Source organism: Gopherus evgoodei, chromosome 1 (genome assembly GCF_007399415.2).
Source record: "Gopherus evgoodei ecotype Sinaloan lineage chromosome 1, rGopEvg1_v1.p, whole genome shotgun sequence".
Lineage (NCBI taxonomy): Eukaryota > Metazoa > Chordata > Testudines > Testudinidae > Gopherus > Gopherus evgoodei.
This window is the reverse complement of record NC_044322.1, coordinates 11,603,638-11,617,677: the sequence shown is the minus strand read 5'-3', so window position 1 is coordinate 11,617,677 and position 14,040 is coordinate 11,603,638. Positions and strand designations below refer to the sequence as shown.

Genomic DNA, 14,040 nt, shown 5'->3' with positions numbered 1-14,040 from the left:
CCACTGACTCGCTGTGTGATTGTGGGCAGGTTACTTAGTTTCTCTCTGACTGTTTTCCCACTGGAAAACAGGGATAATATTTAACCTACTTCAAAAGAATGCTGTGAGGCTTAAATAATGAGGTTTACAGATCGCCTTGAGATCATCCAATGCAGCGTTACAGAGCTGCAGAGTCGTAGTAAGTGCAGTGGGTTTGATTCTCCACCACGTTGTACATTGTGTAGCCAATTGTACCTGGCCAGAGTGGATGTAGAATGCTACCAGGTCAGCAGGATAGAGGTTTCACACACACTTTACACAGGTATAAACGACCATGCAAGGAAGCGGAGAATCTGGCTTAGAGTGTTCAAACTGAAGTCCTCTTTTCCCTGTAATGAATCCTCAGTCCTGTTCTTCTATTAAACTAGCCATGTTTGCACTGGGGAGTTTGTATCGCAAATGACGAAGGATGCCATTGCAGACAGAATAATGCTGTCTATGTGGGTTTGTTTAAACATGCTTTGGATACACTTAAACCCTTACCAATTACGTTCTAATGCTTGAAAGGTAACTAGATTTGGCCTTTCTCATAAGGCTATGTGTGTCTGGAGGATACTGTTGAAAACATTTTTTGTTCTGGAGACAATTAACGGATAGAGAATGTCAGCCCCAAATGTCTTCTAAATAGTTTGAACCACATCTACCCAAGCCCCACACCTTTTCTTTGGGCACATGATCCCCAGGGCAGATGGGTAAGAAGCATTAAGGGCTGAACGAAACATAGTTTGCCTTTTGGAATACAAACAACCCCTTCTGTTAGATTATGCATGATATGTTTTCTAACTACTTTTCTTCAGTAAAGACCAAGGGCCTGATTCTCATTTGCCTTGCACTTTGTGCATTTGTTTACACCAGTGCCAAGTGCATGTTGTAAAAGACTACCCAGTCAGAATGGAAGGATTTTACGCCCACTGTGCTTGGGTGTAAATGATTACACAAGGGGCTGGGAAATGGAGAACCAGCACAGTAGAAATGGTGGAAGGGGTGGAAATGGCCAAGCACTTTAACTAAGGCCTTGTGTACACCAGAGGTTCTCAACCTTTTTCTTTCAGAAGTACTCCGCTCCTGTAACATGCTATTAAAAGCTCCATGGCTCATGTGTTCCACAATAACTGGTTTTCTGCATATAAAAGCCAGGGCCAGCGTTGGGGGGTAGGAAGCAGGTCCATTGCCTGGGGCTCCCATGAAGCTCCATTGCTCAGGCTTCAGCCCCGGGTGGCGTGGCTCTGGGACTTGGACTTCGGCCCCATGTGATGGGGCTTCGCCAGGGGTCGGCAGCCTTTGGCATGCGGCTCATCAGGGTAATTTGTTGGCAGACCGCGAGACATTTTGTTTATGTTGACATCCACGGGAAGCAGCAGGCAACTGGGATGTGTCTTTCTGAACAAGGCTGTCACACTCAAGTACTGACTACACTGGCAAACCTCTGGATATCACCCACCAGCTGTCATCTGTAATGAGACAGAAGGGAGAATACAGTGGTCTGTAAGGCATCCAATAACTAGCATCTATACCTGCATTTTTACTGTCTCCAGAAGCTTTTAAATCAGGTCTGAGTTTCTACAAAATTTAGCCTTATCCTAGTCCTTGCTTCCTAAAGGAGTATGGTGCAGTACTGAACCAGTTTATATGTAACCATTGCATAGGAGTTGTATTTTGTTACTATTGTTAAAATGTATAAGACCTGTGCAACTTTACCACCCCAAGCTGCAATGGCTGTAGATGGTAGAAACCCAGATACTGCAGCAAGTGGTGTTAGACATCAAGCCACCAACACCACTCCCTCTGAATCAGTGCTGTACCAATGCAGCTGTGTGATATGGGAGTCACCATGCTGTTGGAGGAGATGCCTTTTTGGATTAAATGTAAAATTGAGGTCCTGACCCTTTACAGCCATTAAAAATCATCTGGAAACTTTCATAAGATTGAGGATTTTAATCCTGATCTCCTGGCCAAGATCCAACATGAAAAATTATGTTCTTCCCATTTAAAATCCCCTTGCCGTTTCAAATGGATCAAGTAGCATTCTTCCCTCCCTGTCCGAAATTGCTGTGCGGTGTTAAACAACTGCCATATTCCACACCAGAGGTAGCTGCATGGCAGTGGTGAAGCAAAGTGATTCCTGTGTGAATCTAGCTTCTACAACGAGTTTATAGTTAAACTGGATGCTAACGTGTTATACGGTACTAATCATTTTACATCCTCTGAGTAGTCTGACCTGCAAGAGCTCAGAAGCAGCCTGTTCTAACCAAATCTGTGCCATAAAGCAAATAAAATTATCTTGGAAGTAGTGCTTATAAAGCTTCTGGGGAGGTTTTTTATCCTACCCTCTAACCACAGAATTTCAGTTATACCTGCTATGCAGACACCATTTTCATGTCAGGAGAAAAGGAATATTAATCTGTAATAATTTATTTTTCTGTACATTTTTAGTTCAACATGCCTTGAAAGGTGTAACTCTACAGCAGTCATTGGAGCCCTGCTCATTTACACCAGCTCAAACTCGCCCAATATTTCCAACTTCTATTTCATTAAAAGAAACAAACACTTCAAATTCATATTACCGTAATTCCCTAGTTAGCAGGAAGAACGAGACAGGTACCAGTAACGTTACTGCAGAGATACCTACCAGCGAAGGGAACTAGAAAAGCTGGGAACACCAAGCCACTACCGCTATAACATAGTGGGATTGCAGAGAAATGGCGAGACCCAGGTTTGATGAAGAAATGTAGGGCTTTATTTCATTCTAATCACACCACAGCCTTTAATGCAGAAGTTTTCAAATTGTGGGGTGTATCCCCCTGGGGGGCATGGAGGAACGTTCAGTGGGACTTGGGCCAGCACTGGTGGGGGATCGAGGAGGAAGTGCCACCTCCACCCCCTAACTCATCCCAGCCAGCCTGTGGGTCAGCATCAACATCTGCATACCCAGTGCTGGCTCTGCCCCTGAGACCATCGCATGCACCTTTCTCCACACCAAGGAGGGAGGGGCCTGTAGTGAGGTGGGGGTGCAACCAAAAACTGTAACTCAAAGTGGGGGCTCAGCCCAAAACGTTTGAAAACTGCTGCTTTTATGTCTTGCAGTCTCTCTCGTGGCTGTACGTACACATTGAAAAGGAGTGCTATGTTGTGCTTTGTCCATAAGAAGCTGCAGAGAGGAAGCATATTTATAGAACAGAACCCTCTTCCCCCTCTGAGAGGAAGGGTTTAGATATGTTACAAGACTGCTCCTGCCTGATCTTGCAGATGATTCTATAAAACGTCAATCCTGAAGTGTCCAGGTGTTCATCTGTGTAAACTCTTCAGGAGAGAGCTGTTATTTGAGAAAGGAATGAAAGTCTGGAGTTATAGTCTTATCTTTGATGTCACTCCCTTTGTGGGCTTGGGCAATTAACAGACTTTCTCTACCTCAGTTTCCCTATCTGTAAAATGGAGGGGAAAGTACTTACGGCCTCAAATGTATTATGAGGCTTAATTAATGTTTGTGAAACATATAAGTGTTACAAATGCTGAGTATTAGACACTAATAAATCAGTGTGGTGTCTTCTTCTGTGATAGGATCTAATTAAAGGGAGTTGTATGTGAGAAAATCTCTTTAATGCAAATGCTGCATCTGAGAAAGATTAGATGGGCATTGAGCTGGTAAGGCTAGAGACCCCAGTCATTAGGAATGAGATGAGAATACTGTCACTGTGCCTTAGTGGGTCACAACTGACAATACCATATTCAGGACACGCTGCTTGGAAAAAGGGCAGACACTCCAAATCTGGTGGTTATTCTTCCATGATATATACCAAACCAGCAACAAAAGTAAACTTCTGTCTCACCACACTGGCTAACAAGAAGTCAGAAATGCAGCCTTCTTAGGTATTCCAGTCCTGGATTCAACACCTGGACCCTAAATTTAATGATGAATGGTTATTTAAAACTAATTTAATCAAATAAAAGGGTTCTTCTCATCCCAGAGGACTAGCCACATACCCAGGTCAATATATAACTCAGATTTTACCCAATAATCATACTTACAATCAATTCTTATTAACTAAACTAAGATTTATTTAAAAAGTAAAGAAAGAGTATTGGTTAAAAGATCAGTATACATACAGACATGAGTACCATTCTGAGATCAGTTTTATAGTAGAGATGGTGAGCTTTGTAGTTGTTGCAAAGAGATAATTCAGAATTAGTCCATAGGTTATAGTCCAATGTCATATTCAGGGTGATCCAGGTGGGACTGGAAATCTCGGTTTAATGAATAAAGGCCTGTTCAGAGACTCCCCACATACAAGTTCCATCCACAGTAGAGGGGGTTACACTGATTTTTAACTATATCAGTACTATTCCTCTCACTATCCCTGATATGGATACAGTTATACCAATGAAGCTTATTCCTATAAATTGAGGGAAATAAGCTATACTGGTATAAGGCTATTTTGTACTGGTATCACTGTGCCTACTAGGCATTGTGTTGATTTGATTAAAAAAAAACAAATCACACTCCAATTGAAAAAGTTAAATTGGTACAAAAACTGTAGCCCATGAATTCAGAGCCTGGAACACTTGAGCGTGGTTCCCTACTGCTATATACTAGTGTCACTGACATCTAGGCAAAGTGGATGTAAAATGCTGCCCGCTCATACAGGAGAGGTTTACACTTGCTTTTCTTAAGGGCTGTGAACATTTGTGCACCCTGTGTGTTATAGTTAGGTTGACCTAAATCCCAGTGTAGATGCAGCCAGGTCCAATGGCAGAATTCTTCCATCAACCTAGCTACTGCGTCTTGGAGATGTGGATTGACTACATCGATGGAAAAATCCACTCCATCAACGTAGGAAGGATCTACACCATAACTACACCATAACTGAGCCGCTGTAGTACAGACATCACCTTAATCTCTCTATGCCTCAATTCCTCCATTGGCAAAATAAGTCTCAATCATACTTCAATAAAGTGCTGAGACCTCCACCAAAGGGAGACCATTAGGAAATAACAGGGTAGAAAAACACCAGAGAGGGTAGTTAATCAAATATGAGCTCATAATGCAATGCTTTTGCCAGCCAGGGCTGTATGCACGACACAAAGGGATCTCTTGTATGACAAAGTTACTATGAAGCAGCTTATTAGAGCCTGGGAAGGACTACTCTTGTAATTCTGCATATGCTGCGGGGCTCATTGAAAATGGAAATTGACAAATTGGAGATGGTTCTGAGATGATGAAGGGACTAGAGGAGATGATATCTGAAGAGATGGAACTTAATGTATATAACCAGGAGGCATTAAGGGATGTGAACAGAAGGTAGGAGTGGGGTTTGTTCCTGTAGGTGATGGTAGTGACATAAGGAGTAGCGGTATAAAGCTAAAGATGGGAAGTGTGAGGTCTTGTCTTGAGAGAGAATGGGATAAATGACCTATGTTCAGAAACAGGGTAGATAATATCCTAGTGGGATTAATAATTCAAAGAAGATCCTGCTTCCCAGGCTGCCAGGCAGGAGGCTGGGACTGGAATGACCCTGCTGGTCCTTTCCAGCTCAGATCCTCTATTATTCCGTAACTTGAAGGTGTCCAAACAACATGACACTGAGAGATACATTGCCGGGAGCTAAAGACCAATGCTTAATTTTCACATACATTAATGTAATCAAATGTTTGCACAGTTCTAGCTGCTTGTACTACTCTCTGCCTTGATAGCTGACAGAAATTGTTGCCTGTTTGAATTTGCTGGCAATAAACACTTGCAATGAATCAGATTTACCCTCACTCTACCATTATGGAGAAAGGGCTGCCATGAGCTACGTATTAGGTTTATAGGGAGTAGCAAATTTGATCCTCAACCCATGCAATAAGGACTCTATTAACACTGTAAACTAAACCTGGGATCATCTTATGCACCGATGCTTCATAGACAAATGGAGAAGCTATGAAAGAAACTGATGTTTTCCCAGATGCCATTATACTTAAAGTATGGGAAATGACACTGATTTATTTAAAAATATTTAACTCTCTTAATGCTACAGGCTACATTCTCAAATAACATCCAGATCCAACTATTCTGGGTGGGATGGGCTGCCTATCAGGGTCATAAACTTGCAGATCATGCTCCCTAATCTCCTTGGGAAGAACTCCCTGATGGCTCCAATCCTAGACAACATTAGGAGTGCAGTGGGGTGATATATCCATGGATTCTAAAGAAAGCGAGGAGTCTAGGAATGGGCTGCTGGGCACTCTCTTCCCTATTTTCTTGCTTCTGGCTTTTGGATTTTCTAGTTGTCCAGAATTTGTCCCAGATTTGTTAAGAGAGCAATGCTTTTGACTTACTGCTTTCTGAAAAATATCAGAAGCTGTTTTATTTCCTCTAACTCTTACAGAGTTTATAGTGCATTTTAATTTTGAATTTGTGTCACCTTTTTCTTTCTATAGCTCTTTTCTGAATGTTACTAAAAGTGTATTTTAAAAATAAATAAATAAAATGTGGTGCACTAGAGTCAGTGATGGACATAAATTTGTTTGCAAATGAAAATGTAATTTTTCTCCTGAAGTTGTAGCTTATTTCCCTCTCTCTAGGACTTTACATAGCACATTATCACAATACTACCACCCAGAAGGCACTAGTGCTGAGAGCTTCACTAGGAGCAACCAAACTGGTTTAGAATAATCCTAGTGTGGACATGAAGCAGAAGCAAAGGCCATTTTAAATCCTAGGCTATAATCTAGGCTAGTATGGATGCATTAAATTAGGGGTTCTCAAACTGGGGGTCATGAGGTTATTACATGGGGGGGATCACAAGCTGTCAATCAGCCTCCACCCCAAACCCTGCTTTGCATCCAGCATTTATAGGGGTGTTAAATATATTTAAAAGTGTTTTTAATTTGGGGGGGTCACACTCAGAGGCTTGCTATGTAAAAGTGGTCACTGGTACAAAAGGCTGAGAACTACTGCATTAGACCCTTTAAGGTTTGACCAATTATACTGTGAACAGTTCTGTCCTCTAGCACCAATTCCTGCAAAGATACTGCTATTCAGGGGCAGCTCCAGGCCCCAGCATGCCAAGCATGTGCTTGGGACGGCAAGCCGCGGGGGGCACTCTGCCAGCGCCACGAGGGTGGCAGGCAGGCTGCCCTTGGTGGCTTGCCTGTGGAGGGTCCGCTGGTCCCGCGGCTTCGGCGGACCTCCTGCAGGCATGCCTGCGGGAGGTCTGCCAAAGCCGCGGGACCAGCGGACCCTCCGCAGGCAAACCGTAGGAGGCAGCCTGCCTGCCATGCTTGGGGTGGCAAAATTCCTGGAGCTGCCCCTGCTGCTATTCAACCCATGGCTCTGTACTGTCCCTAAATTTGAACATCAACCTATATGATGTTGATGTAGCAGTTGCACTAAAGGAAAAGAAGCCAATTTAAATACTGTTTGTATGATTTGCATTGATGTAGCACCCGCTAGGTACTTTTCAAACATGTAATAAGATGGTTCCCTGCTCCAGAGAGCTCACAAAATGACATGCAAGTGTCACCTTCACACAAACACACCCAGCCCTGTAACAGTTGGCAATTTCTTGAAGGCATCAAAAGTCTTGAGCCTGCAAACCTATAAAAAACATCTCACAGTAGGGTGACCAGATAGTAAGTGTGAAAAATCAGGGTAGGGGGTAATTGGCACCTATATATGAAAAAGCCCCAAATATCAGGACTATCCCTATAAAATCGGGACATCTGGTCACCCTATCTCACAGCCACATAGGGCTTTAGTTGTACCAATTAGTTGCAACGCCTGGGAATAAGTTAGCTCAGCTCCAACTGAACTGATGTATTCCTTAGCGTTTTTTTTCTAACGATGACAGGAAACGGTAAGCATTGCAGCTGCAGTGAGTTTGCTTTCCCCTCTATCCTACTACGCAAGCCTTGCTTTGGAAGGAATAGTTCTGGGCACATAGGATATAATTTGGGTGGAAGAAGGGCTGGCTTTTGTACCAGCCCTGGGGCGGGGGGAAGGAGCCTGCTGCTCTCCCACTCAGTTCAGCTCATCATTGTCCTCCAGAGCCTGCACTGCTGCTGGGAAGGGCAATCACTGGAACTCTGGAGGCAGCTACATATTAATCATTATTAATGAAGCCTTGCAAAACTGTCCTTAAAGTGTATTGGCTGCAGGTAGAATATGATTGATTCAGGGCCGGCTTTAGGCCAATTTGCCCGATTCCTGGGAATCGGGCCCCGCGCCTAAGAGGGTCCCGTGCTTTAGGCGCCTTTTAAATTTTTTTACTTACCCTGGCTGCGGTTTGCTCCGGGGTCTTCCATGGCCCCGCTCCCCTGACCAAAGCGCCGGCGGGAGCGCGGCTGTCCCACAGCCCCATTCTCTCAGCTGGAGCTCTGACCAGAGCGCCGCAAGCCCCGCGGCCCCGCTCTTCTGGCTGCAGATCTGGCCGGAGCGCGACAAGCCCCGCGGCCCCGCTGTCTCAGCTGGAGCTCTGGCCGGAGCGTGACAAGCCCTGCAGCCCCGCTCTCCTGGCTGGAGCTCCGGCCGGAGCGCAACAAGCCCCACGGCCCCGCTCTCCTGGCTGGAGCTCCGGCCGGAGCGTGACAAGCCCCGCGGCCCCGGCTGGAGCTCCGGCCGGAGCGCAACAAGCCCCGCGGCCCCGGCTGGAGCTCCGGCTGGAGTGCGGCAATCCCCGTGCCCCCGGCTGGAGCTCTGGGCCCTTTAAATAGCCCCCAGAGCCCTGGGGTAGCAGGGGGCTCTGGGGGCTACTTAAAGGGCCAGGGCTGCAGCTGTCCCTGCCACCCCGGTCCTTTAAATAGCCGCCGGAGCCCCGCCACCCCCATGCATTCCCCAGGGCTCCCGCGGCTATTTAAAAGGTCCGGGGCGGGGTAGAGGCAGGGGAGTCCCAGGCCCTTTAAATAGCCCCCAGAGCCCTGGGATAGCAGGGAGCTTGGGGGCTTTTTAAAGGGCCGGGGCTCCAGCTGCCTCTGCTGCACCCCCTGCCCTGCCGCATTAGCCCCGCCCCCCGCTGCCTGCAGCCAGCTCTGCACACCCTTCCCACAGCCAGCCCTACCAAACCCCCTGCCGTCTCCAGCCAACCCCTGCCACACACCCCTGCCCACACCAGCCCTGCACTGCTCTGTCTCCAGCCAACCCCTGCTGCACCGCCCTGCCTGAGGCCAGCCAGTCCCATACTCCTGTCTCCAGCCCTGCCAACCCTTGCTGCACCCCCCTGTGGCGCTGCCTGAAGCCAGCCGGCCCCACACTCCCGTCTCCAGCCAGCCCCGCACTCCTTGCCCAGCCTGCAGCCAGACCCTAGCTCCAGTCAGTCCCTGCCCTGCCTCGAACCAGCCCCATGTTCATTGCTGCCCTGCAGTTCCCAGGCCAGTAACCTGCACACTTGCTTCAATGAGGGGGGCAGGAAGTAGCGGGGACCCACACATGTGCACACCCCCAGGGAGTGGCGGGGACCCACACATGTGAAACGGCAGTCATTAATAACCAATCAACAGCATATATGATGCAATGTACATAATATACAATTTTATTATTTATATAGTTATGGAAAGTAAATAATACATGGAAGAAATGGAAGGCTTTTTTTTACACTTTTTTCTTTTTAAGTCATCTCTGCCAGGGCCCCGCCGAAAGTGTTCAAATTGGGCCCCGCACTTCCTAACGCCGGCCCTGGATTGATTATCCCTCCCTTTCCCATGGGGAGTGATTATGATAGGGGAAGAGAAAACTAATTACTTTTTACTCCAATAGGCAAGTAGAATTTCGCAAAGGTGTGATAATTATCAGCACTTACAAGATGCCCTAATCACAGTAGGATGTGCTTATGTCACGTGTGTGGTTAAACTATGCAGCTGCTGCACACCTCTAAGGCCACGTCCAGACTACCCGCCGTATCGGCGGGTTAAAATCGATTGCTCGGGGATCGATATATCGCGCGCGATATATCAATCCCCGAGCGCGCTCATATCGATTCCGGAACTCCATCAACCCCAACGGAGTTCCGGAATCGACAGCGAGAGCCGCGAACATCGATCCCGCACGGTGTGGACGGGTGAGTAATCCGATCTTAGATATTCGACTTCAGCTACGTTATTCACGTAGCTGAAGTTGCGTATCTAAGATCGATTTCCCCCCTGTAGTGTGGACCAGCCCTAAGGGCTGCAGGCCTAACACTTCATGGCTGAAATTCTTCCTAGCTCATCCTAATCTAAGTCAAGCCAGTACTTGGGTGGGAGACCAGGTAAAATCCACATGGTGCAGGAAGGGGTGTTGAAGAGTGAGTGCTGCTTACTCTCCCCCTTCAGTGAGCACTGACCCAATGCCCCAGCCTGACAGCCCTATATTCATTCGGGAGTGAAGCAAACCCCACTTAACAGACACTACATTAGCGCCTGCGCAGTAGACCTGTCCCCAGGGAGCCTCGGCGGAGGGACCTAACGCATTCGGAAAGCGCAGTTCGCACCTGTCCTGGGAACATGCGAACAGGACATCTTGCGCACGCGCCCTGTGGCCGCAAGATTATTTTTTTCAATCTAGGCGGGCTCACGCGGTCACTTTCTGCGCATGCGCAGCGGTGGTACCGGATTTGTCATGGCGGCGGCGGGCGGAAGCGGCGGTTGCTGGTTCCTGGCTCTGGCGCTCGGAGTTTCTTTTCTCAAATGTCTCCTCATACCGACCTAGTAAGGGCCGCGAAACCGCCCCGCGCCGGGCCGGGCCAGCCTCCCCCTCGCCACGGCTGCGTGTCCCGCCCGGTCCCCGGGGGAGCCGCGCTAGCAGCCCCGGGCCATCCCGTGCGCCTCCCTGACCTGCAGCCCCTGGGCGGGGGGAGCTGTGCGGCCTCATGGGCCAGGCGGCCGGGCCCAGGTTGCCTTGGTTACCACCCGTGCAGGGTCGCGTGGCCGTAACGCCTTGTGGTGCCCCGGGCGCCGCCGCCCCTGCCCGCCGCGGCACCTTCGCGTCAGATGGACAAGGGGCTCCTCGCGCGGGCTGCGCGGCGCCGCCTTGCGGACTTGCAGTGAGGCCGAGCCTCCCTCCCCATGCCGCTGTCCTGGGGTGTGGGGGCTGCTGTGGGACTCCTGTATGAGTGCGACGGCGCTTCACAGTCGAGTGCAACTACCTTGCACCCACAGAACGGTGCCCCGGGGTTTATGCAGTTCGCTGGCAACTTGCCCAAAGCAACCCATAAATAGTTACATCCTGTGCTAGCTTTTGCTGGTTTGGGCTGCAGATTGCCTCCCCGCTCTCTATTCGTGCTGCTGGAGGAGCAGGGCATCGGGTCACCTGAGAGTCAAAAATCTTTTCCAACGCCCACATTTGTTTTGGTTTACTTTGTGCTTGATGGTAGAGGCCTTATCTGTCACCCATAAAAGTGATACTAAATTTTGCATATGAGTTTCAAAATTTCTAGCCTTTTAGCACAGATACGGGTGACTTTAACTAAGCTACCAAGCCCCGACATGGAAGGAGGCTATTTAATAGAACTGCACACTTATATGATGTGGCATTGTGGGAGTATTTATTTTTCTAATACTGTACCTCAGTTTCATAATTTTTCACTTCTGAGACAAATTATAAGTGAGAATCCATCTTCTTTATTTGTCCTGACTGGGAATAAATTTGGGTTTGTAAGGATGATGGAGTTGAGAGCAGTGTTACGTGGCACCTTCTGTAGAGAGTATTAAGAATGTTCCTAAGCAGCCTGATTGTTGTTTAGACCTATTAAAACCTCACCTCAAATCTGTGCTAGAGGATCAAAGTATGATGTCTTCTTTCCTCAAAGAAGAACAAAATAGACGGCATTGAGTAAAACCTCTATGACCATTTATGGTTTTTTTTAAAACTCTCTTAAAATTTGTTTTAAAGATGCAGTGTGAAGTCTCTTACTTTTTGTGAAAAAGTTTAATAGTAAACAAAAGATGCTTCTACTCTTAAACTACATAGTTGTTTCAGACATTTACAAAGTGGGATTTTCAAAAGTTTATAAATGAATGGAACACAGGTGCTTTTAATTCAAACTTAAAACTTAAGTATGAACACTTTCATTTGCTAAATATGATCATATTTATTGAGGTTGCAGGAAAAAACCATCCCGATGTGTAGGAAAAATAGTAAATATGGCAGGCAACCAGCTTGGCTTAACAGTGAAATCCTTGCTGATCTTAAACGCAAAAAAGAAGCATACAAGAAGTGGAAGATTGGACAAATGACCAGGGAGGAGTATAAAAATATTGCTCACGCATGCAGGAGTGAAATCAGGAAGGCCAAATGACACTTGGAGTTGCAGCTAGCAAGAGATGTTAAGAGTAACAAGAAGGGTTTCTTCAGGTATGTTAGCAAGAAGAAGAAAATCAATAAAAGTGTGGGCCCCTTACTGAATGAGGGAAGCAGCCAAGTGACAGAGGATGTGGAAAAAGCTAATGTACTCAATGATATTTTTGCCGCTGTCTTCACAAACAAGGTCAGCTCCCAGACTGCTGCACTGGGCAGCACAGTATGGGGAGGAGGTGACCAGCCCTCTGTGGAGAAAGAAGTGCTTCAGGACTATTTAGAAAAACTGGAAGAGCACAAGTCCATGGGGCCGGATGCACTGCATCCAAGGGTGCTACAGGAGTTGACAAATGTGATTGCATAGCCATTGGCCATTATCTTTGAAAACTCATGGTGATCGGGGGAGGTCCCGGATGACTGGAAAAAGGCTAATGTAGTGCCCATCTTTAAAAAAGGGAAGGAGGAGGATCTGGGGAACTACAGGCCAGTCAGCCTCACCTCAGTCTCTGGAAAAATCATGGAGCAGGTCCTCAAGGAATCAATTCTGAAGCACTTAGAGGAGAGGAAAGTGATCAGGAACAGTCAGCATGGATTCACCAAGGGCATGTCATCCTGACTAACCTAATTGCCTTCTATGAGGAGATAACTGGGCCTGTGGATGAAGGGAATGCAGTGGATGTTATTCCTTGACTTTAGCAAAGCTTTTGAGACGGTCCCCCACAGTATTCTTGCCAGCAAGTTAAAGAAGTATGGACTGGATGATTGGACTATAAAGTGGATAGACAGCTGGCTAGATCCTCGGGCTCAATGAGTAGTGTTCAATGGTTCCATGTCTAGTTGGCAGCCGGTTTCAAGTGATGTGCCCCAAGGATTGGTCCTGGGGCTGGTTTTGTTCAATATCTTCATTAAGGATCTGGACGATAGCGTGGACTGCACTCTCAGCAAGTTTGCAGATGACACTAAACTTGGAGGAGTGGTAGATACGCTGGAGGGTAGGGATAGGATACAGAGTGACCTATACAAATTAGAGGACTGGGCCAAAAGAAACCTGATGAGGTCCAGCAAGGACAAGTGCAGAGTTCTGCACATAGGACGGAAGAATCCCCCATTCACTGTTACAGACTAGGGACCGAATGACTAGGAAGCAGTTCTGCAGAAAAGGACCTAGGGGTTACAGTGGACAAGAAGCAGGATATGTGTCAACAGTGTGCCCTTGTTGCCAAGAAGGCTAACAGCATTTTGGGATGTATAAGTAGGGGCATTGCCAGCAGATCAAGGGATGTGATCATTCCCCTCTATTCGACATTAGTGAGGCCTCATCTGGAGTATTGTGTCCAGTTTTGGGCCCCACACTACAAGAAGGATGTGGAAAAATTGGAAAGAATCCAGCGGAGGGCAACTAAAATGAATAGGGGGCTGGAGAGGCTGAGGGAACTGGGATTGTTCAGTCTGCAGAAGAGAAGAATGAGGGGGGATTTGATAGCTGCTTTCAGCTACCTGAAGGGGGGTTCCAAAGAGGTTGGATCTAGACTGTTCTCAGTGGTAGCAGATGACAGAACAAGGAGTAATGGTCTCAAGTTGCAGTGGGGGAGGTTTAGGTTGGATATTAGGAAAAACTTTTTCACTGGGTGGGTGGAGAAGCACTGGAATGGGTTACCTAGGTAGGTGGTGGGATCTCCTTCCTTAGAGCTTTTTAAGGTCAGGCTTGACAAATATGAATACTCTCTGCAGTGAGTCTTTGCAGTGGGTTCATT

General features: G+C 47.1%; 1 protein-coding gene across 1 annotated transcript in view; it reads left to right on the top strand.

The window, feature by feature from the left end:
* Positions 1-10,599: 10,599 nt before the first annotated feature.
* ALG8 (ALG8 alpha-1,3-glucosyltransferase) overlaps positions 10,600-14,040 on the top strand; it is a 28,865-nt gene continuing 25,424 nt past the window's right edge. Inside the window, exon 1 of the mRNA XM_030558193.1 lies at positions 10,600-10,698. Within this exon, the coding sequence (XP_030414053.1) occupies positions 10,610-10,698 (89 nt within the window). The 5' untranslated portion in view covers positions 10,600-10,609. The remainder of the gene's footprint in view (positions 10,699-14,040) is intronic.